The sequence below is a fragment of the Mobula birostris genome, chromosome 8 (genome assembly GCF_030028105.1).
Source record: "Mobula birostris isolate sMobBir1 chromosome 8, sMobBir1.hap1, whole genome shotgun sequence".
NCBI lineage: Eukaryota > Metazoa > Chordata > Chondrichthyes > Myliobatiformes > Myliobatidae > Mobula > Mobula birostris.
Genome location: NC_092377.1, coordinates 166776749 through 166803929, shown reverse-complemented (window position 1 = coordinate 166803929; position 27181 = coordinate 166776749). Strand labels below are relative to the sequence as shown.

Sequence of the window (27181 nt, the reverse complement as noted above, 5' to 3'; positions counted from 1 at the left end):
CCACAATTATTCACTAACCACCTTAAAATTATTCCTCCTCAGATTAACCATTTCCACTCTGGGAAAAAGTCTCTGATTGTCCACTCGGTCTCTGTCTCTTATCATCTTGTTCCCCTCTATCAAGTCACTTCTCATCCTCCTTCACTCCAAAGGGAAAAGCCCTCACCCACTCAATCTATCCTCTTAAAACATGCTCACTAATCCAGGCAGCATCCTGGTAAATCTCTGCACTCAGCACCTTCACCCAAGCACAAGTCATAAAGCTTTCAGAATGATATACAGAACATAGCCAAGTACAGTACGGGACAGGCCATTTGGCCCATAATGTGCCAGTCTTGATGTCCTCCTCCTGTGTGTCACCCATATCCCTCCATTCCCTTCATATTCATCTGTCTAAAGGCCCCACCAAACTGCCAGCTTCCATTACTACCCCTGTGCACCCGGTTCAGGCACCTACCACACTCTGTGTGACAGGTTAGCCCTGCGCGTTACCTTTAAATTCACTTGTTATGGTCATTGCTTCCAAAGTGCTCACTTAGTATCGCTAGTAAATGTTGTGAAATGTGTTGTTTTGCTGCAGCAGTACAGGGCAATACATAAAAACTATAAATTATAATAAGAAATATATATATATAGATAATTTAAATTAGTGCAAAGAGAGAACAATAACATACTGAAGTCGTGTTCGTGGGTTCATTGTCTATTCAGAAATATGATGGTGGAGGAGAAGAAGCTGTTCCTGAAACATTGAGTGTGGGTCTTCAGGCTCCTGTACCTCCTCCCTGATGGTGGCAATGAGAAGAGGGTATATTCTGGGTGGTGGGGGTCCTTATTGATGGATGCTGCCTTTTTGAGGCATCGCCTTTTGAAGATGTCCTCGATGGTGAGGGAGATTTGTGCCCCTGATGGAGCTGGCTGAGTTCACAACTTTCTGCAGCTTCTTCCAATCCTGTACGTTGGTCCCCGCCATACCAGGCGGTGACGCGACCAGTTAGAAAGCTCTCCAGGGTACATCTGTAGAAATTTGCCAGAGTCTTTGATGACTTTCCAAAATCTCCATTACGACAATGTTAGGCAGGAGCTGTGGAGGGTAGGATGGGATTGGGGTTGAATCCATCTCTGACATATGGGGGGGGAGTCCAGGACCAGTGTCCTCTCTCAGGTGAAAGGTAAGGATGGCAAAGTTCAGAAACCCCAGATGGCAAGAGTTGTTGGAAGTTTTGTTAAAAAGTTAAAGGAAACAGCAACCCACCCCCTCCCGATCAGAACTGGCTGACTAATAGCTTGTCACTCCTTCAGTCACATCAACCCCTAACTCCCATCTTTTCACAGGATGCTCCCGCATCGCAGAACAAAATATTCCTGATTTCCAAGCACATGCCTTTCCAGTTGGCGGAACAAGCAAGCGGAACATTCTTGAAACTGACAGCTCCATGTTCAGACCTGGTCAACCAGTCCCGTCTTGACCCCCCTGCAGTCAGTGCCTTCGCCTCCGGTGGGCTTCAGACGGAGCGGAATAAGGTTCTCCCAGTGGCCCCAGCAATAGGCAACCTCAACCAGTCTGAACCATCGCAGGTAGGAACAGGGGTCAGCCTCTGACTACACAACTGATCTGCGACTATAACACTGGGCCACAATTCATTCAAGATTCAAGATGTCAAGTGTAAAGGAAAACAGAATAATTGTTACTCTATATGTGATGCAGCACAAAAAACACAACAAGATAAAGAACACAATAATAAAAAAACACAATATATATATACAGTCTTAGGCACCCTAGCTACGGTATATATATATGTCCCTAAGACTTTTGTACAGTAATGTATTTGTCAATGTGGAGAGGAGAACGAATTTGGAAATCTGGTGGGAGCAAAGGATGTTGGGAATGGTGAGGGTGGAGCACTGTGGGAGGGGTGAGGGACAGGTGGCAGAGAAGGAGTGCCAGGGGTGAGGGTGGTGTGGGTGCAGACATACCCAGTCCTGAGGCACTAGGCAAGGTCATTTGATTCCAAACAATTGGTTTATTGATCGTTACAGAATGTCTCTCTCGTGCTTCCCACTTCCTTCCTCTCCCTTCCCCTTTTCTCAACCATGATTTCCCCTTCTCCGTAAGACCATAAGACACAGGAGCAGAATTAGGCTATTTGGCCCATCAAGTCTGCTCCACCATTCCATCGCAGCTGATCTTTTTTTACCCCTCCTTAGCCCCACTTCCCAGCCTTCTCTCCCTAGCCTTTGATGCTGTGTCAAGAACCTATCAAGCTCTGCCTTAAATACGCCCAACGGCCCGGCCTCCACAGTTGCCTGTGGTAATAATTTCCACAAATTTACCACCTTTTGGCTAAAGAAATTTCTCCGCATATTGGTCTTAAATAGATGCCCCTCTATCTTGGGACTGTTCCCTCTTGTCCTAGACTCTCCCACCATGGGAAGCATCCTTTCCACATTTACCCAATTTTGGCCTTTCAACATTCGAAAGGTTTCACTGTGATCCCCCCACCCCCCCGCATCCTTCTAAATTTCAGCGAGTGAACAGTATCTGACATCATCATTTCTTTTGTCTTTTGGAAAGCCACCTGCCACTACTTTGTCCATGGCCATTCCTTCCTGATCTGTAGAAATGAATTCAAGGGGTGGAGCACAGTAGCCAGGTTTGGCAGGAACCTGTTATAGTAATTAACAAATCCTAGAAAGGACCGCGTCTGTGACAGGACTTTGGCTTGAATTTTCTCAGCACAGTTGTGTGAATCTTGTGTGTCAATGGTGTGACCACAGTAAGTGATGCTTGTTTTAAAGAATTCACATTTGTTGCATTGTACTCTGAGCCCATAATCTTCTAATCTTCTTAGCACTGTCTTGAGATTTTGGAGATGTTCTTTGTCATCCATACCAGGAGCAATGATGTCATCCAGGTAACACTGAGTGCCTGGGCAGCCCTGCAGCACCTGATCCATAGCTTTCTGCCAGAGTACAGGTGCTGATGCGACTCTAAAAATAAGCCTATTACAGTGATAAAACCCTTTGTGAGAGCTTATGCTGAGAAACAGTTTGGACTCTTCTTCCACCTCCATTTGTAGGTGGGTCTCATCTAAGTCCACTAGCTGAAGTGTTTCCCTCCAGAAAAGTTTGCAAAGATATCCTCTATCCTGAGCAGAAGGTACTGATCTATACTTCTAGCACTGCATTAATGATGGCCTTAAAGTCACCACAGGTCCTTACAGACCCATTTTCCTTGGCTCCTGGGACCATCAGTGTTTCCCGTGGGCTCCACTCAACCTCGGAAACAATTCCTTCAGCCTCCATGTGATCGAGCTGACTGGGTATTTCATCATGGATGACATAAGGAACTGGACAGGCTTTGTAAAACTTGTGTGTGGCATTGTCGTTTAACACTGTCTTACCCTTGATATGTTTGAGCTCTCCAATGCCATCTTTGAGCACTGCTGTGACATCATCTAGTACTTTTCTTAATTCACTTTCAGTAGACACTATTGCAGGAGATGTGGCATGTAAATAGTGGATGGATCTCCAATCAAGTTGTAGCTGTCTCAGCCTCTCACGACCCCACAATGCTGGCCCTCCTGTTTTTACGACATACAGGCCCAATGTGGCTTGCCGGTTGTTGTATTTCATTGTTACATATGTCATTCACCCAGGAGATATCTTTTCTCCAGTGTAAGTTCTTAGTTGGATATCTGCAGGCTTCTGTTCAGTATCTTTGAAATGCAGTTCAAACTCATTTTGTGGAATGACTGAATTAGCCGAGCTAATGTCCAATACCATTTTAATTAATTAGCCGTTCATTGTGTCACTCTCATCACTATCAGATTTTTCATCAACAGTGTACAGCTAAAATCTCTTTGTGAAACTGAAATTTGACTTTTTATCTTTATCCCAGATTAGTCCATTTATTTTTGTCCACCCAACATGCTCTTTGTATGTGTCCTACTTTGTTGCATTTTCTGTAAGTTTCGCCTTTAAACCAGCATTGGTCTGGTGTACGTGACCCCCTGCTACAACGGTTGCACAATTTGTTCAGCCAGGCTAGTTTCTGTTTAAATGTTGCAATTTTCTTCATGCTCACTTTCGTTTCTGATTGCAACTCAATTGTGTCTCTGGCTGCTGTTCTGTTGCTATAGCAATTTCAACTGCTCTTTTAAATGTGAATTGTGCTTCAGTTAAGAGTCAATTTTGAATGTTTTCTTGTAAGATTCCACAAACTGAATGATCTCTTAGTTCACCATAAAGCCCATCACTGAACTGACGATGCTCAGACAATCTCTTCAATTCAGCCACATAAGCTAAAATGGATTCGCCTTCCTTTTGATTCCACTTATGAAACCTAAAGCGTTCTGCAATCTACACTGGTTTTGGTTCTAAGTATTCCTGCATTACTTTCACGATATCATAACTTTCACAAGCTCATTTTAACTGGTTTGTGGAGCAGTCAAACTTCGAAGCAAACTATGCTTTTCCATCTTTTGCACTCAGTAACCCTGGCACTCGCTTTTCATTGGCTATTTCATTTGCTTCAAAATACTGCAGAATTTGCTCAGTATATATCATCCAGTTATCTGTTGTGCAGTCAAACTCATCTATCTTTCCGATGTAGCCAGCCATTCCTGCTTTTTATTTATTTATTATTATTATCACCCAGTACTCACTGTTTATGAACCGTGAAATTCATCTATTTTCTGCCTTTTTTTTAAACCTGAATGTCTCCCTCCCTCCTTCCAAAGCAAAAACATGCAGTGCTTCAGCAGATAGGTGGCCATCTGGGGTTTGTTTTAAAACAATCTCGTTGCCACTGTTATGTTTTGTAACTCCAGAAGCTAATCAAAAGAAAAACACAGAAGCTGGGAAAATGGGTCTACTTAGTTTTACTTTAGTGAGGTGCTCACATATATGATGTGGTGGTGTAATGATGTATGGCAATCATGTACTTTTACATATAACCCATAATTAATTATATAAGCAAACAAAGAATGCTGAATATAATCAAACAATATATTTAGAATACTACCTAATTACTGAAATATTAAATACACAACATCCTCCTTCTCCCTCTTGATTTCTTCCCTTCCTTCTCCTCTCCATCCCCTCACTCTCCCACTCCTTCTTGGCTTGTCTCTCTCTCTTTGCCGTCCCATCTCTCTCTCCTCCTACCTCTCCCCTCTCTTCCCCCATCCTACCCTCTCCCCTCCCCAGGTTCCAGTGATTAATGGGGTTGGAGGACACACCCCACGCCCACCCTCTCCCCGCAGAGACGCAGATGAAGTGTCCACTGTAGGTACGTGACGATCCAGACTCACGCTAAGGGTAGGCGTCAGTCAGCTGCAGGAGACATTACTTTCCAGCTGGTGTTTAAAGACCAACACCAGGAGATTTCAAACCAATATTAGTGCAGAGATGATGACTAGAATAGAAAAGCAAGGATGTAATGTTGAGGCTTTATAAGGCATTGGTCAGGCTACGTTTGGAGTTTTGTGAACAGTTTTGGGCTCCATATCTAAGAAAGGATGTGCTGGCATTGGAGAGGGTTCAGATGAAGTTCACGAGAATAATCCTGGGAACGAAAGGGTTAATATATGAGGAGCGTTTGATGGCTTTGGGCCTGTACTCACTGGAGTTTAGAAGAATGAGAGGGAATCTCCTTGAAACCTATCGAATCTTGAAAGGCTTCGATAGAGTGGATGTGGAGAGGGTGTTTTCAACAGTGGGGGAGTCTAAGACCAGTGGACACATTCTCAGAATAGAAAGATGTCCCTTTAGAACAGAGATGAAGAGGAACTTAGGCTGGTGAATCTGTGGAATTCATTGCCACAGGCAACTGTAGAGGCCGAGTTATCAGTATATTTAAAGTGGAGGTTGATAGATTCTTGATTAGTCAGGGTGCCAAAGGTTACAGGGAGAAGACAGGAGAATGGGGTTGAGAGGGATAATAAATCAGCCTTAATGGAATGGTGGAGAAGATTTAATAGGCCGGATGGCCCATTTCTGCTCCTGTGTCTGATGGTTTCTGGATCCAGGGGAATCAGAGGATTGAGCGGATGGTGGCGTTGAGTTTACCTCACCAGTTGGGCGACAGCTTTGGGGTGGGGACCTCAGAATCAGAACCAGGTTTCATACCACCGGCACTTATCATTTTGTGGCAGCAGTACAACGCAATATATAATCACAGAAATTACCATAACTTTCAATAAGAAGTATATATTTAAAAATTTAATTGAATAAATAATGAAAAAAGGGAGGGGAAAAAAAGTAGTGAGATAGTGCTCACGGATTCATTATCCGCTCAGAAATCCGAGGGGAAGAAGCTGTTCCTGAATCACTGAGTGTGTGTCTTCAGGCTCCTGTACCTCCCCTCCTGATGGTAGCAGTGAGAAGAGGGCATGTCCTGGGTGCTGGGGGTCTTTAATGACAGATGCCGCCTTTTTGAGGCATCGTCCCTTGTATGATTTATTGACTGATTACCTCGCACTCCCTGGCTGTATTTGCTGGGGCGGTGGAAAGGCAGCTTTATAAACACAAGAGACTCTGTGGATGCTGGAAACCTGGAGCTGTGTGCACAGAATGCTGCAGGAAGCCCAGCAGGCCAGGCAGGGAAACAGTCAGTGCTTCAGGCCAGCAGATGTCATCAATGGCCCCAAGGAGAAGGGGGCACAGTGGCATAGCGCTAAGTGTAATGCTTTGCAGCACTAGTAATCGATTCCCACCGCTGTCTGTAAAGAGTTTGTACATTCTCCCCGTAACCACGTGAGTTTCCTCTGGGTGCTCTGGTTTCCTCCAACTTTCCAAGGAGGTATGGTTTAGGATTAGTGAGCTGTGGACATGCTATGTTGGCGCTGGAAGCATGGTGACGCCGTCGGGCTATTCCCTAGAGCATCCTCGGGCTGTGTTAGTCATTGACTCAGAACGATGCCTTTCACTGTATGTTTCAATGTGCATATGACAAATAAAGTTCACTGCTGGGAGGGTCATGAGCAAGAGGCCAGAGGTACAAAATAAATTATCCAGAACTGTGGTGGGTGGGAACATTTCCCCTCTCGGAGGGAGCTGATTATCAGGAATTCTCCACCCGGGGGTGTTGGAGACAAGATTAGACATACCTAGGGTGGAGGTAGATAAATATTTGGAAGATGGAGGAATTGTGGGGTCTGAGAAATGGACACGGATGAGGAGTTGAAGCCGATGTAGGCAGGAGCAGAGTGGCCTTCCGTGCCCCCGTGGCCCAGGATCAGTGACGAGGGATTTCACTCTGTCGGTAGCTGGTGATCTAGAACACCCTCTGAACTGCCTGGGCCGACAGGGAGTTGTATTTGTTGAGTTGACAAGCTGCTTAAGAAGGCATATGATGTGTTGGCCTTCATTAATCGGGGGACTGAGTTCAAAAGCTGTGAGGTAATGTTGCAACTCTATAAAACACTGGAGAATTGTGTTCAGTTCTGGTCACCTTGTTATAGGAAGGATGTGGAAGCTTTAGAGAGGGTGCAGAGGAGACTCAGGATGCTGCCTGGATTAGAGAGAAGGTCCTATGAGGACAGGCTGAGTGAGCAAGGGCTTTTCTCTTTGGAGCAAAAGGGGTAAGAGGTAACTTGGTAGAGATGTACAAGGTGATAAGAGGCATAGATCAAGTGAACAGTCAGAGACTTTTCCCCAGGGCGGAAATGGCTAATATGAGAGGGCATAATTTTAAAGTGGCTGGAGGAAAGAATAAGGGGATGTTGGAGATAGATTTTTTTTTTACACAGTGGTGGGTGTGTGGAACACACTGCCAGGGTGGTGACAGAGGCAGATACATTTGGGACATTTAAGAAACTCTTGGATAGGTGCATGGATCATAGAAAAATGGAGCGATAGGTGAGAGGGAAGGGTTAGATTGATTGAGGAGCAGGTTAAAAGGGCAGTAAAGCCATGTGGGCTGAAGGGCCTGTACTGTTCTATGTTCTATGACTGGCTTGTCTCATTCCCGTTAGATACAGCACCCCAGGGCTGTCATCCCCACCCTGTCACGATGGAATCAGTGGCACCCTGGAGGGAGAACAAACCTACACAGAACATAGTCTGGATAAAATACGATGGAGCCGGTCCAGTGGATGAAGTAGGGATGCCAATATCCTCCAGATCAGTAAGTGAGTGGGGTGACACCAGGCGTGGAGTGACCCGTTAGCCAGCTGACTCTTACACCACGCGCTTCAACACCTCCCGAGCTTACGGTCTGTGTGCAACCAACTAAAACAACTTATCAAAATGCTGGAGTCAGGTTCCCTGACTGGGCACTGCTGCCTGTCCCTACTGGGGGAGCAAAGGTTAACTTGCAGGTTGAGTCTGTGGTACAGAAGGTAAATGCAATGTTAGCATCCATTTTGAAAGAAGACCAGAGAAGGTTCATGAGGATTATCCTGGAAATGAAAGAAGAGTGCTTGATGGCTCTGGGCCAGTACTCACTGGGGTTTAGAACAATATGGGGTCTCATTGAAACCTACTGAACATTCAAAGGCCTAGATAGAGTGGATGAGGAAAGGATGTTTCCTATAGCGGGGGGAGTCTAGGGCCGGAGAGCACAGCCCCAGAATAGAGGGACGTCCCTTTAGAACAGAGATGAGGAGGAATTTCTTTAGCCAGAGGGTGGTGAATCTGTGGACGGCTGTGGAGGCCAAGTTATTGGGTACATTTAAAGCAGAAGATGATAGGTTCTTGATTAGTCAGGGCATCAAAGGTTATGGGGAAAAGGCAGGAGAGTGGGGTTGAGAGGGATAATAAATCAGCCATGGTGGAATGTTAGATCAGTCTCGATGGGCCAAATGACATCACTCTGATCCTATGTCCGATGGTCTTATGGAGCAGCAGTACTGGGTGATTTCGCACTGAGGAGACCATGTTCAGCAAAAACTCGGCACACAGACTACCTGTACATCTGACAGAGGGATCAGCAAGTGTATCGCCAGCACAGAGAGGGATCAGCAAGTGTATCGCCAGTACAGAGAGGGTCGGAGCGAGTGTATCGCCAGCACAGAGAGGGTCAGAGCGAGTGTATCGCCAGCACAGAGAGGGATCAGCAAGTGTATCGCCAGTACAGAGTGGGATCAGCAAGTGTATCGCCAGTACAGAGTGGGATCAGCAAGTGTATCACCAGTACAGAGTGGGATCAGCAAGTGTATCGCCAGTACAGAGAGGGTCGGAGCAAGCCCAGGAGGTGACCTCTGTCCAGTGAGAGGGAGGGAGGGCATCTCAGCGGGAAGGACCTGGGTCCGGTTGAGATCCCCATCCCTGTCGGATTTCAGTGCACATCTTATTTAGTTGTGTTGGTCAGCTCCCTGTCAGCCGTTCAGTGTTGAACTATGTTCCTTCGTTAAGGGAAGCAGTCAGGACCTCTTCAGTGGGAGGGTAGCGGAGATAATGGTGGGCCACGAGTGAGGTGTGTCAGGGTGAATGTTGATGACTTTCTGTGTCTCTCTCCCTCATTTCCACTCTCCACACCTCTGTTTCTCTCTCCCTATCTGTCTGTCTGTCTGTCTCTCTCCCCCCCCCCCGTATTTGTCTCTGTCTCTCTCTCTCCCTGTATATTTCTCTCTCTCTCTAACTATCTTTCGGCTCTCTCTCTCTCTGTCTGCCTCTGCTGTCTCTAACTCTTTCATTTGTCCATCTCTGCCTGTCTCTCTCTATTCCCCTGGCCTGCCTCTCCCCCTGTCTGTTTATCCCTTCCCCGGACGGACAGAGCGTGAACAAGACAAGAGACTGGTACAGGAAGATGTTCAGCCACATCCACTGGAAGCCCACAGGTACCTGCTCACGTTGGCCGCAAGGAGATCGTGCTGGGAGGGGGGAGGTCGGGGGTGGGGGTGCGGGAGTGAGAGGTGAAGGGTCAAGGTAGAGGAGTGGAGGGGTGTACCAACGGAGAGCTCAGCCCTGAGCTTCAGTGGAGGCTGCTGACAACAAGTACCAAGGTAGCAGAGGAAACACTCAGCTGAGTGCCACAGCTGTAAAAATCAGATCATAATCGGGTTTGTGGAATAGCCTCTCCCACGGATGGGGAGAGAAGTCCAGAGGGAAGGAATACCGTGTTCCTGGGCCTGTTTAGTGTTTGGGGAAACTTGGCACAATTGAGTTAATTTGAATGACTTTGTGTTGACTGTTTGCTGTGAGAGTGTACTGTTCTGTTACAGATGATAACTTTGAAATGGACGACGTCACCGGCTCATCGGACAGTAAGTGTCAGCCTTCGTTATTGCTGGTACATAGACTGGAGAACATAGAACATAGAACATAGACCAGACAGTATAGAACATACAACATAGAACATAGACCAGACAGTATAGAACATACAACATAGAACATAGACCAGACAGTATAGAACATACAACATAGACAAGACAATATAGAACATACAACATAGAACATAGACCAGATGGTATAGAACATACAACATAGACCAGAGAACATAAAACATAGACCAGACTGTGTAGAATATACAACATAAACCAGAGAATGTAGAACATAGACCAGACAGTATAGAACATACAACATAGGCCAGAAAGCATTGACAATACAACACAGACCATAAGAGTTTTGACCAGAGAGTATAGAACATAGATCCCAGGCCATGGAAGATAAAACATAGACCAGCACAGTGCAGGAACAAGCTCTTTGGCCCACAATATCTGTACTGAACACAATGTCAAATGAAATTAATCCCACTGCCTGCACGTGATCCATATTCCTCTGTACATCTCCCTCCACCATCACCCCCAGCAGCCTGCTCCTGGCACCTGCCTCCCTCTGTGTAAAAAACCTGCCCCGCACCACCCTCTTCTCACTTGACACCTGTGCTCTCTGGGATTTGCTATTTCCTCCCCGGGGAAGCGTCTGCCAGTCTGGTTCAGATCTATCAGCAGATGGTGAGTGAGAGGTCTGACTGATGCGGACCTGTATTTCAGCCGTATGGGATCTTGCTGTATTGTGAGACAGTCCCAAGGGACTGAATGGCCTCAGCCTGTTGGTGCCCTGAATCCTTTCACACTGGTTACCGAACAAGAGGTTTAACAGTGGACCAGACCGCGGTAAATGGGGTTCAAACACCCCAGCGCGGGAGCTCACTCTTCTCCCCCCAAATAATAACAACCCCCAGCCCTCTACTCACCCCACAATCACTAACTCTGTCGCCACCCACTGACCGAGCAGACAGAGTGAAGAGTTAAATTGTACCACAGAGGCAAAATTCAAAAGGGTCAAGAATGCAGGACTGAAGGTGCTGAATTTAAATTCATGTAGCAGTCGGAATAAGGTGGATGAACTCGTGGCGTAATTAGAGATCAGTCGGTATGACATGGTGGGCATCACTGAGTCGTGACTGAAAGAAGGCCATGGTTGGGAGCTTAACATCAAAGGATATACTTTGTATTGGAAGGGCAGGCAGGAAGGCACACAGTGGTGTGGCTCTGTTGGTAAGAGATGGAATTACATCTTTAGAAAGAGGTGACATTGGGTCAGAGAATGTCGAATCTTTGTTAATGGAGTTAAGAAACTGCAAGGGTAAAAAAAACATTTTGGCAATCATATATAGATCTCCAAATAGAAGTCAAGATGTGGGGCTGAGATTGCAAAGGGAGCTGGGAAAGGACTGTAATAAGGGTAACGACACAATTGTAATGGGGGACTTCAAAATGCAAGGGGATTGGGAAAATCAGGTTGGTGCTGGTTCGCAAGAGAGGGAATTTGTTGAATGCCTACAAGATAGCTTTTTAGAGCAGCGTGTGCATGAGCCAGTTCAGGGATAGTCTATCTTAGATTGGGTGTTGCGTAATAACCCAGATCTTAGAAGCTCAATGTAAAGTAACCTTTAGGAGGCAGTGATCGTAATATGATTGAATTGATACTGCAGTTTGAGAGGGAGAAGCATAAATCACATGTATCAGTATCACGATGGAAAAGAAGGATTTACAGAGGCACGAGAGAGGAGCTTGTCCAGGTGGATTGGTGGGGGATACTGGTGGGGATGACGGCAGAACAGAGGTGACTGAAGTTTCTGGGAATAGTTCACAAGGCGCAGGACAGATATAAGATCATAAGAAACTGGAGCAGGAGTCGGCAATCTGGCCTGTCGAGCCTGCTCTGCCAATCAATAAGATCATGGCTGATCTGGCCAAGGACTCCCATCTTCACCGAACTGCCTTTTCCCCATAACCCTTAATTCCCCTACTGTGCAAAAATCTATCCAAACTTGTCTTAAATATACTTACTGAGGTAGCCTCCACTGCTTCATTGGGAAGAGAATTCCACAGATTCACCACTCTCTGGGAAAAGCAGTTCCTCCGTATCCCTGTCCTAAATCTATTCCCTTAAATCCTGAGGCCATGTCCCCTAGTTCTAGTCTCACCTGCCTCACCTACCTGTGGAAACAACTTACCTGCCTCTTATCTTACGTTCTTCCTCAAGTAAGGAGACCAGAACTGCACGCAGTACTCCAGATGCGACATCACCAGTACCCTGTACAGTTGCAGCAAAACCTCCCTGCTCTTAAATTCAATCCCTCTAGCAATGAAGGCCAACATTCCATTTGCCTTCTTGATAACCTGCTGCACCTGCAAACCAACCTTTTGTGATTCATGCACAAGCACTCCCAAGTCCCTCTGCACAGCAGCATGCTGCAAACTTTTACCATTTAAATAATAATTTGATCTTTCATTTTTCATTCCAAAGTGAATGAACTCACATTTACCAACATGGTTCTCCATCTGCCAGACCCTTGCCCACTCACTTCACCTATTTGTATCTTTCTGCAGACTCTCTGTATCCTCTGTGTAAATTGTTTTTCCACTCAATTTAGTATCATCAGCAAACTTAGATACACTACACTCAGTCCCCTCTTCCAGATTGTTAATGTATATCATGAATGGTTACAGGCCCAGCACCGACCCCTGCGGCACACTGCTCACCACTGATTGCCAACCAGAATAACACCCATGTATCCCGACTCTCTGCTTTCTATTAGTTAACCAATCCTCTATCCATGCTAATACATCAGGCCCAACTCTATATATCCTTATCTTATGGATAAGTCCTTTATGTGGCACCGTATCGAATGCCTTTTGGAAATCCAAGTAAATAACATCCATCTGTTCCCCTATATCCACTGCGCTTGTTATATCCTCAAAGAACTCCAGTAAGTTTGTCAAACAGGACCTGCCTTTGCTCAATCCATGCTGCCTCTGCCTGGTGGATCCATTTCTTTCCAGATGCCTCGCTATTTCTTCTTTAATGACAGCTTCAAGCATTTTACCAACCACAGATGTTAAACTAACTGGCCTGTAGTTACCTGCCTTTTGCCTACATCTTTTTTTGAACAGTGCCGTGACATTTGCCATCTTCCAATCTGCTGGAACCTGCCAGAGTCCAGAGAATTTTGGTAAATTATCACCAAAGCCCCTGCTATTACCTCTGCCATTTTTTTTCAGTACCCTGGGATGCATTCCATTGGGACCAGGGGACTTGTCCATCTTTAGGCCCACAAGTTTTCTCAGCACTACCTCTTCAGTTATAGCTATTGTATTGAGGTCCTCACCTCCCATCACATCCATATCATCTCTCTTCGGCAGTTTAGACATGCCCTCCACCATGAAGATCAACACAAAATAGTAATTCAAAGCCTCGGCCATTTCTTCATTACCCAATTTCAATTTCCCTTTCTCGTCCTCCAAGGGACCTACGTTGACTTTAGCCACCATTTTCTGCTTTGTATAATTATAAAAACTTATGCTCTCCATTTTTATATTTTGTGCTAGTTTATTTTCATAATCTATCTTCCCTTTCTTTATTGCTCTCTTAGTGGTTCTTTGTTGCTTTTTAAAGTTTTCCCAATCTTCCAGTGTCCCACTGCTCTTGGCAACTTTGTACACGCGAGTTTTTAGTTTGATGCCTTCTTTTATTTCCCTAGTTATCCAAGGCTGGCTCTCCCCACCCTTACTGTCCTTGCTGTTAACTGGAATATACTTTTGTTGAGCACTGTGAAAAATCTCTTCGAAAGTCTTCCACTGTTCCTCAACTGTCCCACCATATAGCCTATGTTCCCAGTCTACACTGGCCAAATCCTCCCTTATCCCATTGTAGTCTCCGTTGTTTAGACATAATACACTGGTTTTAGATTGAACTATTGCACCCTCCAATTGTTTAAGAAACTCAGTCATACTGTGATCACTCTTTCCAAGAGGATTCCTAACTACAACATCACTAATTTTACCTGTCTCATTGCACAAGACCAAATCTAAGATCCTTATAGGTTCAGTAACATGCTGTTCAAGAAAGCTATCACCTACACATTCCACAAAGTCTTCCTCAAGACTGCCTTGACCAACTAGATTCAACCAATCTACGTGCAAGTTAAAGTCCCCCATGATATTTTTACATGCCTCAGATATTTCTCTGTTTATTGCCTTTGTGCCCACTGTAATGTTATTATTCAGTAGCCGATAGACAACTCTCACCAGTGATTTTTTTCCCCCTTTACTATTCCTAATCTCTGCCCAGATGGATTCAACATTCTGCTCCTTAGATCTTATATCGTCTCTCACTATCACCCTGATCTCATCTTTAATTAAGAGCGCTACCTCACCTCCCTTACCGTCCTGCCTATCTTTCTGTATTACCCTGATATCCTTGGATATTTAATTCCTAATTCTCTCCACCCTGCAACCACGTCTCTGTAATGGCCACTAAATCATACCTCTTTGTACTGATTTGTGCCACACATCACTGACCTTGTTTTGAATACTACGGGCATTCAGATAAAGTGCCCTTACACTCATCGTCCCTTTAAAATCAAGTAATCTTTGTCTCTTAAGCACTTGACTTTTCTGTACTCCACCCTTACTTTTCTCCTTTTTAACTTTTGCTTTTACTTTATCTTTATCCACTCTTTTCTCTTTCTCTTTTCCTTTATACGTGCTTCTCTAATTTGATGAGCCCACACCCCTGCTATTATGTACTGGAATGGCAGGGATAGGCAACCGTGGCTGACAAAGGAAATTAAGGACTGCATAACAGCCAAGGGAAGGGCATATAAGGTAGCAAAAGTGAGTGGGAAGTTGGATGATTGGGAATTTTTAAAATCCAACAAAAGCAACTAAAAAGGCCATAAAAAGGGAAAAGATTAAGTATGAGGGCAAACTAGCCAATAATATAAAGCAGGATACTAAAGGTTTTTTCAGTTATATAAAGAGTAAAAGGGAGGTGAGAGTTAATATTGGACCACTGGAAAATGATGCTGGTGAGGTAGTAATGGAGGACAAAGAACTGGCAGATGAAGTTAATAAGTACTTTGCTTCAGTCTTCACTGTGGAAGACACTAGTTGTGTGCCAGAGGACCGCGAGTGTCAGGGAGCAGGAGTGAGTGCCATTGCTATAACAAATGAGAAAGTGCTAGACAAACTGAAAGGTCTTAAAGTGGATAAGTCACCTGGAGCAGATGGGCTACATCCCAGAGTTCTGAAAGAGGTTGCTGAAGAGAAACCGGATACATTGGTCATGATCTTTCAAGAATCACTTGATTTTGGCATGGTCCCGGAGGACTGGAAAATTGCAAATGTCACTCCACTCTTTAAGAAAGGGGTAAGACAGAAGAGAGGAAATGGCACTTATCCTTGTAAGCGGAACAAGTGCTACACATGCCCTTACACTTCCTCCCTTACCACCATTCAGGGCCCCAGACAGTCCTTCCAGGTGAGGCGACACTTCACCTGTGAGTCGGCTGGGGTGATATACTGCGTCCGGTGCTCCCGATGTGGCCTTTTATATATTGGTGAGACCCGACACAGACTGGGAGACCGCTTTGCTGAACACCTACGCTCTGTCTGCCAGAGAAAGCAGGATCTCCCAGTGGAGATTAAGATTAAAATTAAAATCTCCCATTTTAATTCCACATCCCATTCCCATTCTGACATGTCTATCCACGGCCTCCTATACTGTAAAGATGAAGCCACACTCAGGTTGGAGGAACAACACCTTATATTCCATCTGGGTAGCCTCCAACCTGATGGCATGAACATCGATTTCTCTAACTTCTGCTAATGCCCCACCTCCCCCTCATACCCCATCCGTTATTTATTTATATACACACATTCTTTCTCTCACTCCCCTTTTTCTCCCTCTGTCCCTCTGAATATACCCCTTGCCCAGCCTCTGGGTTCCCCCCCCCCCTTTGTCTTTCTCCCTGGGCCTCCTGTCCCATGATCCTCTCATATCCCCCTTTTGCCTATCACCTGTCCAGCTCTTGGCTCCATCCCTTCCCCTCCTGTCTTCTCCTATCATTTTGGATCTCCCCCTCCCCCTCCCACTTTCAAATCTCTTACTAACTCTTCCTTCAGTTAGTCCTGACAAAGGGTCTCGCCTGAAACGTCAACTGTACCTCTTCCTAGAGATGCTGCCTGGCCTGCTGTATTCACCAGCAACTTTGGTGTGTGTTGCTTGAATTTCCAGCATCTGCAGAATTCCTCTTGTTAGAGGAAATTACAGGCCAGTTAGGCTAACCTTGTGGTTGGGAAAGTGTTGGAGTCCATTAATAAGGACGAGGTTTCGGGGTACTTAAAGTCTAATGATAAAGTAACTCAAAATCAGCATGGTTTCTGTAAAAAGAAATCTTGCCTGACAAATCTCTTAGAATTCTTTGAGGAAGTAACAAACAGGGTGGACAAAGGAGAGGCAGTGAATGTAATTTACTTAGATTTTCAGAAGGCTTTTGATAAGGTGCCTCACATGAGGCTGCCTAACAAGATAAAATGTTATGGTGTAACAGGAAATAAACTGGATGGATAGAGGAATGGCTGATGGGCAGGAGACAGTGAGTGGGAATAAAGGAGACCTTTTCAGGTTGGCTGCCAGTGATTTAGTGCAGACTATTATCTAAGTGGGGAGAAAATTCAAACATCAGAGATGCAAAGGGATTTGGAGTCCTCATTCATGACTCCCTGAAAGTTAATTTACAGGTTGAGTCTATGGTAAAGAAGACAAATGCAATGTTGGCATTTATTTCGAGGGAGTAGAATATAAAAGCAAGGAGATAATGTTGATCCTTTATAAGACACTAGTCAGGCCGCATTTGGAGTATTGTCAACAGTTTGGGCCCCTTATCTCAGAAAGAATGTATTGTCATTGGAGGCTGACGAGGATGATTCCAGGAACGAAGGGGTTAACATATGAGAAGTGTTTGGCAGCTTTGTGTCTGTACTCACTGGAATTTAGAAGAATGTGTTGAAAGGACTAGATAGGGTGGATGTGGGAAGGATGTTTCCTCTGGTGGGGGTATCCAGATCTAGAGGGCACAGCCTTAAATTTGAGGGGTGACCTTTTAGATCAGAAGTAAGGAGGAATTTTTTTCAGCCAAAGAGTGGCGAATCTGTGGAAAGCTCTGCACAGGTGGCCTCGGTGGTGGAGGCCAAGTCCATGCATATATTTAAAGCGGAAGTTGGTCGGGGCATCAAGGGATATGGTGGGCAGGCAGGTGTAAGGGTTGAATGGAATCTGGGATCAGCCATGATGAAATGGCGGAGTGGACTCGATGGGCCGAATGGCCTAATTCTGCTCCTCTGTCTTATGAACCCCTCCGTGTCATCCCCCAACCCCAGCACGGCGTGACACACCTCCATGATCTGGATGTCCCACCATCGCCTCCTTGTCCCCAGGTCAGCAGGTTTTCATTCAGGATGGGGGTAGACCGTCCTGTTGTGGTCGACCCTCTGCCTGTGACACCGTTTACCAATACCCTCCTCGACAGTGATGCAGTTTACTTCACCCCAACCTCCCAGCTGATTTTCACTGAGCATCTCTCCACACAGGGCCGGAATCGGTGGGGCTGTCAGAGGGGGACCTGACACCTGACAGTGGACTGGCGGATATCGGCCTGTTCTCCGAATGGTGGGTCCCTGTTTAAGTGAGTGTGCATGTGTGTGTGTGTGTGAGAATGTCTGTGTGAGAGTGAGTGTATGTGTGTGAGAGAGAGAATGTCTGTGTGAGTGTGTTTGAGAATATCTGTGAGAGTGTGTGTATGTGAATGTCTGTATGAGAGTGTGGATGTCTGTGAGAATGTGCGACTGAGAGTGAGTGTGCAAAATCTGTGCATGTGTGTACATGTGAACACGTGTGTTAGTGTTGGCACAGCATTCTCCCCTCCTTAAACTGCACCGAGCACAGAGAGATGAACACTTCCATCGAGGTGACGAGGTTACTCTGCAGCGGGAATAAAGCTGAGACCTGCCTGGACATTGCTATGAGGTTACAGGCCAGACGAGGCCGATGGGGCTAGCATGGATGGGCAGCTTGGGTGATGTGAGCCAACTGGGCCGAGGGGGAGCCTGTCCATTCCCGTGGAGGCTCAGATGACCTTTAATTCTCCCTCACCATCTGCTCCCACTCACACTACCAACCCCTCTCTACCCACTTCCTCCTTCCTCCTTCCTTTCTCGTTCCTTCCAAGCCCCCCACTCCCCTCTCTCCTCCCACATTCACTTCCTCCATCCCTCTTCCCCATCTGAACTCCTTCCTCCAAGCCCACCTCCCTCTTCCCTGCCCCCCATACTCACCTCCCCACGACCCCCTCCTTCCCCCATACCTTGCTCCATTCCCATCCCTCTATCTCCTGCTCTCCTCCCCTCAAACTCAGCCCATTCCCTTCTTCTCTTCCCTCTCCCTACCTCCTCTCTCTCCACCCTTCCTCATTCCTTCCGCCTACCGCACCTCCCACTCCCTCCTCCTTCCCCTACCCCACCTCCCACTCCCTCCACCTTCCCCCTACCCCACCTCCGACTCCCTCCTCCTTCCCCCTACCCACTCCCACTCTCTCCTCCTTCCCCTTACCCCACCTCCCACACCCTACTCCTTTCCCTACCCCACCTCCCATTCCCTCCTCCTTCTCCCTACCCCACCTCCCACTCCCTCCTCCTTCTCCCTACCCCACCTCCCACTCCCTCCTCCTTCCCCCTACCCCACCTCCCACACCCTCCTCCTTCTCCCTACCCCACCTCCCACTCCCTCCTCCCCCCTACCCCACCTCCCACTCCCTCCACCTTCCCCTACCCCACCTCCCACTCCCTCCACCTTCCCCCTTTCCCACCTCCCAGACCTTCCTCCTTCCCCCTACCCCATCTCCCACTCCCTCCTCCTTCCCCTACCCCACCTCCCACTCCCTCCTCCTTCCCCCTACCCCACCTCCCACACCCTCCTCCTTCCCCTACCCCACCACCCGCACCCTCCTCCTTCTCCCTACCCCACCTCCCACTCCCTCCTCCTTCTCCCTACCCCACCTCCCACTCCCTCCACCTTCCCCTTACCCCACCTCCCACTCCCTCCTTCCCCTACCCCACCTCCCACTCCCTCCACCTTCCCCCTACCCCACCTCCCACACCCTCCTCCTTCCCCCTACCCCACCTCCCACTCCCTCCTCCTTTCCCATACCTTCCTCCATTCACCTCCTCCATCCCTCTATCTCCCCCACTCCTCCCTCCAACTTTGGCCTATTCCCTTCCTCTCTCCCCTGTCCCCCTTCTCCCTCCCCCCACCCTCCTCTCCTGCCCCCTCTTTCCCCCGCTCACAGTCCGCAGGCCACGTTATACTAGATGTTATGTAATGAGACAGGATTGGTGAATGTTCTCACTGTGAGGGACCCCTTGGGAACGTACGGTCATCCTATGGAAGAATTCCAAAGTGGGAAACTTGTGTCTGAAGACGAGTGTCCTGAATTTAAATAAAGACAATTCCAATGGTATGACTGCACACTTGAATGAAGTGAATTGGCAAATAGATTGAAGAGTTGGACTTGAACAGAGACAGGCGCTGAAGAACAGATTTCAAAAATCTAGAAGAAAATTTTAAAAGGCGCAGGATGAGATGTTAACGTCCCCCGTGCCAATGGGTCGTGGGCACTTGCTCGAGACTGCCTTGATGATGGGAGTGGCTCAGGGTTGATGCACAGGGGTTTTTCAAGTGGGCACCCTCCTTCCCCGGTGTTTCATTGAGTAGCCCACTGCACACTTACACCCCTTCCCCCCCCCCCCCCATTGTGTCTTTCCACTCTCTTGATGCTATTGAGCCCAGGAGAGGTCTTTTCGTTTGATCCAAAGACAGTGACTGCTTTTTTCCACCACCTCTGATGTGAGTCTGATGGTTTGCTGTCGAGTCTGACCATGGATCCCTAGCTCCTGCAGCAATTCGATGGTGGATGTGGCTATAAATCCCCTACAACCCACTTCCACAGGACAAACGTTGGTTTTCCAGCCCGTCGCTGAGCTTCAGCTGCTAGATCTGCATAACATAGCCTCTTCCGCTCATATGCTTCAGCCACTGCGTCCTCCCACGGGGCTGTGAGTTCCATGATGTAGACCATCTGTAGTGAATTGGACCAGAGAACCAAGTCTGGTCTAAGGTTAGTGGCAGCAATGTCCGGTGGAAAGGTGAGTTGTTTTTTGACATCCACCAGCATTTTCCAGTCACTGGCTATCTTAATCTGTGCTGTTCCCTCTAAGGAGGGAGATTAGTTGGTCTTTTCTGTCCCTCCCAGACAAATACTGTTGATGTAAGAGCATTAGTCGTTTTAGGGGGCAAGGAGCTGGTTGCTACCCTCTTGACCTAGGTTGCCGCTGTCAGACCCTTTAAGACTTGGTTGTGACAGCATGTGTATCTGCTTTTTGTGAGGCTGGTTTTGCAGCTTGCCAGGATATGCTTGAGGGTTGCCGGAATCGGGCACAGGATATAAGTTGGGTCCTCGCCAAACCACAGGTGGAGGTTTTTTTTGTGAGGGAAGCAGGTCACATGTAGCTCTGATGAGAAAGCTAAGTCTATCACACGTATATTGAAAGATACATTGAAATGCATCATTTGTGTCAATGGCCAACACAGTCCAAGGGTGTGCTGGGGGCAGCCCACAAGTGTTGCCATGCCTCTGGTGCCAACATGGCATACCCACAACTCACTAATCCTAACCAGTACAACCTTGGACTGTGGGAGGAAACTGGAGCACCTGGAGGAGACCCATGCAGTCACAGGAGAACGTGCAAACTCCTTACAGTCAGTGTTGGGAATCGAACCCCGATCAGTGATTGCTGGCGCTAAAAAGCCATTGTGCTCACCACTACGCTACTGTGCCATCACATTCACAGGAATGGAGGGCTGGAGTTATAAGGGGCGATTCAACTGGGTGCCACAGTGGTGTTGCCGTCAGTGTAGCTCAAGGCGTTCTGGAGCCCGGAGTTCAGGATTAAATTCCAGTGCCATCTGTAAGGAGTTTGTGACCTCCCTCCATGACCACGTCGGTTTCCGCCCACTCCCCACCCGCCTCCACTCCCATCCTTTCTACCTCACCTCCCTGTTTCCCCCTCTCCTCTCTCCCATTCCCCTAAATCCCTCCCTCCTTCCCCACTCTGCTCTCATCCCTCACCACTCCCATCCTCTCTCCCCTCTCTGCTCCCCACTCCCCCAAACATCCTCCCCTTCCCCTCTCCTACCCTCCCATACCCATTCCCTTCCTCCCTCTCTCCCATTCTCCTAAATCCCTCCCCTTCCCCACTCTCCTCCCATCCCTCCCTCTCATAAACCTCCCCCAATCCCATCCTCTCTGCTCCTCACTCCTCCAAACATCCTCCCCTTCCCCTCTCCTACCCTCCCACACCCATTCCCTTCCTCCCTCTCTCCCATTCTCCTAAATCCCTCCCCCTTCCCCACTCTCCTCCCATCCCTCCCTCTCATAAACTTCCCCAATCCCATCCTCTCTGCTCCCCACTCCCCCAAACATCCTCCCCTTCCCCTCCCACACCTCTTACCCTCCCTTCCCACACCCATATCCTTCCTCCCTCACCTCCCATTCCCTCCCCTACCGTCCCACACCCCTCCTGCTCTCACCCTTCCCGCCTTCTCTGCTCTCCCCCACACCCCCTTCCTTCGCCCTCTGCCACCGAGCCCTCCTGTCAGTGTGGTTTGCAGTTGTGATGGGGAGGGTGGGGAGTCACTTTGGTCTGAGGGACGGGGTGGGGGAGTACAGAGATTGGCGCCTCTGTGGGTGTGGAATGTGAGAGTCTGTTTGCTCCCAGAGTTAGCAGACACACACTCACTCAGTCTCAACGTGTTGTGAGATGTTCACTGGCTCAGACTCACTCGCGTCTCCCCGAGCAACCATAACACATTATCTGGCATTTCCTCGGCGGGCTGCAGGAGTGAGCTGGCGCCGGGAGAGTCCGGAGAAAGTCACAGGCTCCGGGCAACGCACAACAGTATCTTCAGCTACGAGCCGGGACGCTGCTCCGAGCGGCTGCGAGAGCCACAGGTCAGTGTCTGTTCGTGTTTTCTCTTGCTTTCTCTCTCCCCCCTCCCTCTCTCCCCTCTCTCTCTCTCTCCTCTCTCCATCTCCCTTCTCTCTCTCACTATCTATCTATTCCTGCCATCTTTTTATCTGCTCTTTGAACTGAAATTCCTACAAAATGCATTGGAATCAGCCCAGTCCATCGCGGCAAAGTCCTCCCCACCATTGAGCACATCTACACAAAGCGGTACCACAGGAAAGCAGCGTCCATCGCCTGAGACCCCCACCCCCTGGCCACGCTCCTTCTCACCGCTGCCATCAGGAGAAGGTACAGGAGCCTCAGGTCTCACACCACCAGGTTCAAGAACAGTTACTCCCCCTCAACCATCAGGCTCATGAACAAAAGGGGATAAGGGGATAAACACTCTCTTGACCCATCATTAAAATGTTCCCACAACCAATGATCTCACTTGAAGGATTCTTTATCTCGTTATCTGATGTTCTTGTTATTTATTGTTCTTTATTTATATTTGCATTTTACACAGTTTGTCGTCTTCCACACTCTGGTTGATCTTTCACAGATCCTGCTACACTTACTATTCTATAATCTGCTCAGAATGCCCACAGGAAGGTGAACCTCAGGGTTGTATATGGTGACATATCTGTACTTTGATAAGAAAACTTACTTTGAATTTACTACCTATCTACTCTTTCCTTCTCTCTCTCTATCTCCCCCCTCTATGTATCTACTCTATCTCCTCTCTCTATTTCTCTGTGTGTGTATATATGTAATATCCTCTCTATATTCTTTCTTTCTCTTTCTCTCACTGTCTTTCTGACTCCCTCTCTCCCACCTCCCCTCTTTCTCCCCTCTTCCCTCTCCCTCTCCCCTTTCTTCCTCTCTCTCCCCTCTCTCTCTCCTCTTCCTCTCTCTCCCCCTCCCCCCTTCTCACCCTTCTACCTCTTCTCTCCCGTCCCTCCCCTCTCTCCCCTCCCCCTCTCTCCCCTCCCTCCCCCTCTCCCCTCCCCTCTCTCTCTCCCCTCCCCCTCCCCTTTCTCTCCCCTCCCTCCTCTCTCCCCTCCCCCTCTCTCTCCCCTCCCCCTCTCTCCCCTCCCCTCTCCCCTCCCCCCTCTCTCCCCCCTCCCCTCCCCCCCTCTCTCCCCCTCCCCCTTTCTCTCCCCTCCCCCTTTCTCTCCCCTGCTCTCTCTCCCCTCCCCTCTCTCTCCCCTCCCCCCTCTCTCCCTCCCCTCCCCCTCTCTCTCTCCCACAACATATCCTCCATTTTTCGATCACCCAGGAGCCTATATAACAGTTTCTTAAATGTCCCTGATGTGCCTGCCTCCTTTTAACCCCTGTGAATGCCTGCAAGGAAATGTATCTCAGGTGATATATACACACTTTGATAATAAATTTGAACTTTGAAATGTAGGGGAGGTTGATAGAGTCATTGGCGGATGATGCAAAATTAACCGTCTGGCTGTCAGTGACAGGCAGAATGATGCTGACGGCTGGGCAGACAGGTAGGAATAGGAAATTAAATCAAAGAAATGTGGCCCCACAGTAGCGTAATAGTTAGCGCAACTCTTTTACAACACGGGGCGTCGGAGTGCGGAGTTCAGTTCTGACAATATCTGTAAGGAGTCTACGTTCTCCCCGCGGAATATGTGGGATTTCCGCCGGGCACTCTGGTTTTCTCCCATGGTCTATAGGTTCCCAGGTAAATTGGTCATTGTACATTGTCCCGTGATTAGGCGACGGTTAAACCAGTGGGTTGCTGGGTGGTGCGGCTCGAAGGGCCGGAAGGGTCTTATGGGAAATGGGACCAACTTAAGTGGGCATCTCGGTCAGTACGGACTGGTTGGGCCGAGGGGCCTCTTCTCCGTAGTGTATTGCTCTAGGGCTCTCAGTAATTGTTATTTGTCAAGGTCCCTCTGTCTGAGTTAGTGTGTGTGTGTGCCTGCATGTGCCGCTTGGCCTCCCTCCTGCAGATTGTTGTGAGTGGCTCTAGCCAAGGCTTACCAGCCACTCTGGCCTTGTGCACCATGTTCCGGCTGTTTCGGTACAAGCCCGGTGTGTGCATCGTTAGCTTGAACATCTTATGGGCCCTGACTCGATTCTTCTTGCCCAGTAAAAGCTCAGTATATAGCAGCTGCTTGGGGATTCAGAACTCCTTCACACGCCTCTCACAGCCTGTCCGCTAAAGCTGTCCTTTCACAATCAAGGCCTCACCACTTGTGGACCCCGAGGTTTGTGACTCGGTCCAGCCAACGGATGCCAAGGTTCAATCTCAAACAATGCATATGGAATCCCTCTAGCATATTGAGGTGTCTTCCGTAAATGGTCCAGGTGTCACATCCATTCGGGAGACTTCTGAGGACAACAGCGTCAGTTCTGTGGACAGTCGGATGTTGTGCTCTTTCAACACATGGAATTGCAGTCGACCAAGGCTCTGGCCGTCCTTACAAATCCAAGGGATGATTCCTCTGTTTAGTGAGATATATATATGTTTATATGAAGTCGATGGCATGGCTGGAGTCCATCGATGCTTCTAAAATCCAATCCATCCACTCCACAGAGATTTGGCCTATACAGTTTCACCAGAACCCTATTGGCCGGACTTACCATTTCCACCTCTCATGACAGAGATATAGGCTGGACTTTGAGAGGCATAAATTACAATAACATATAATTATTATATTATAATATATAAGTATCTCATTACTGTACCTGACAGTATAATTTATGTATTGACCAGACCTGCTGCTGCAAAACAACAAATTTCAGGACATATATCACTGATAATAAAACCTGATTCTGATTGTGAATATTGTCCCCAGGACAGGTACACCAGTACCACAGGCGCTGGGGGTGAGGGGTTAATGGACAACAGTGTGCCGGAGATGGATTAACATTGGGAAGTACACAGGGTGCTGGGATTGGGTGTAACATTGGGCAGTACACAGGGTGCTGGGATTGGGTGTAACATTGGGAAGTACACAGGGTGCTGGGATTGGGTGTAACATTGGGAAGTACACAGGGTGCTGGGATTGGGTGTAACATTGGGCAGTACACAGGGTGCTGGGATTGGGTACAAGTGGTCTCTGCTTGGGGATTGGTTCTCAGACAAACAGTCCCCCCCCCACCTCACTTAGCGTTACCTTCTCTTGTTGACAGACGGACTCATCATTGGGCCATTCTTCAGCCAGGACCCAGGTTCTCTCTGTTGAGGTAAGGCCCAGGGACACTGTTCTGAACGGTCTTCAGTGCACCGCTTCCCCCCTCTCATCCCCTGCCCAGTTTGGGACCTGGCAACGTGTTCCCCGGACGCGCTGTGGGGTGACTTTCGTCAGCAGGAGGTGTGAGTGCAGGACTCTGAGTGCGCCACGGCTGAAGACCACTCCTCTCAGCCGTAACCCCCGACCATCCCACATTCCTGTCTGAGTGTCACAGTGGTGTAGTGATTATCGACAAGCTGCTGTAACCCCCGACCATCCCACACTCCTGTCCGAGTGTCACAGTGCTGCAGTGATTAGCGGGAAGCTATGACAAAGCCAGGTTTAATTCTTACCATTCCCTGTACGGGGTTTCTACGTTCTCCCTGTAACTGTGTGGGTTTGCACCGAGTGCTGAGGCTTCCCCCGAGGGTGCACAGACACCTGGGTTCGGGTTAGTAATCTGTGGGCTTGTGTTGGTGCCCGAAGTGTGCTGACACTTGAGTGCTGCACCCGTCTCCTTAGCAATTTGCTATGCTGAGTTGGCCAGGCTGCGACAGTCAACAAAAACAACACTCAACAATAAAGAGTGATATAAAAATAAAACTACAGGTACAGATATGGAATAAAATGTATTTTAAATACATGAATTGCAGCGTGCAGTTCCAGTGCAAGTGGTGTTATAGAAAGTAGATTGAAGTGTTTATTCCACGTAATAGGGGAGGGTGGGGGGAGAGGTGTCTTCACTCTGTTTCGATGTACATGTAACAAATAAAGCTCATCTTTAATATCTGTCCCCGTCGGCACAGGCATCCTTGCAGGAAGAGCTGAACCAGCTGGAAGCTGAGTTGGATTCCGACCTGCAGAAGATCGAGCAGCGGCTGGCACAGAGGGAGGGCAGGTCCCAGGTCTGTATCTGTCTCTGCCTCTGCTCTACCCTCTGTAAACGTCAGCCTGGCCGAGGTGCCAGTCTCCCACCCACCACTCACTGCTCACCGACTGTTGCAGCCAAGACTTGAATTAAAATTCTCTCCGCTTTTTACTAACTCCTGCATGCCTTTTCCTTCCTCTTCCAGCCCTTCGAGCTGTTCTGCCCAGCAACCCCCAACAACCCTCGATTTAACCCTAGCCTAATCATAGGACAATTTACAATGACCAATTAACCTATTATGTCTTTGGACTGTGGGAGCAAACCAGAGCACCTGGGGAACACTCCCACATTTCACAGGGAGAACATACAGACTCCTTACAGAGGACACCAGGGTTGAACTCTGACCCCCCCCTCCCCCGAGCTGTAATAGTATCATGCTCACCGCTTTGTTACTGCGGCTGTAACCGTGTCCCCACTACCACCTCCGGGATCGCGATGCTCCTCCGATTCTGGCAGTTTGATGACTCACTCGTCATGGTGCCTTCTGCCCCTGAGCACAAGGCTCAGTGACCAGCACCCCACCCGCCCATCCTCCTCACTCCCTTCCCTTTAACCCCTGGACTTTGACCCGAACTTTAGTCGTGCCCTAATGTCTCCTCTGACTCAATGTCAAATTTGATTGGAAATTACTTTGCTAATATTTCTAGTCAAGTCCACTCTCTGCTTTGCTGAATCCAGCAGAAATGGACATTGAGAGTGCAAAGAAAATTTACAAAGATGTTGCCAGCACTTGAGAACTAGAGTTACATAGAAACATAGAA

General features: G+C 48.0%; 1 protein-coding gene across 7 annotated transcripts in view; it reads left to right on the top strand.

Moving 5' to 3' along the window:
* Positions 1 to 27181, top strand: part of sorbs3 (sorbin and SH3 domain containing 3) — an 85234-nt gene that overhangs the window by 29422 nt on the left and 28631 nt on the right. For 2 of the 7 annotated variants that reach the window (XM_072266793.1, XM_072266791.1), the window contains exons 4-12: positions 1333 to 1575; positions 5209 to 5290; positions 7977 to 8128; positions 9719 to 9782; positions 10167 to 10208; positions 17826 to 17904; positions 22189 to 22300; positions 25452 to 25505; positions 26299 to 26397. In XM_072266793.1, the coding sequence (XP_072122894.1) occupies positions 1333 to 1575; positions 5209 to 5290; positions 7977 to 8128; positions 9719 to 9782; positions 10167 to 10208; positions 17826 to 17904; positions 22189 to 22300; positions 25452 to 25505; positions 26299 to 26397 (927 nt within the window). Of the gene's footprint in view, positions 1 to 1332; positions 1576 to 5205; positions 5291 to 7976; positions 8129 to 9718; positions 9783 to 10166; positions 10209 to 17825; positions 17905 to 22188; positions 22301 to 25451; positions 25506 to 26298; positions 26398 to 27181 lie in introns of those variants that run through there. The other 5 variants (XM_072266792.1, XM_072266795.1, XM_072266796.1 and 2 more) reach the window with 5 other exon arrangements.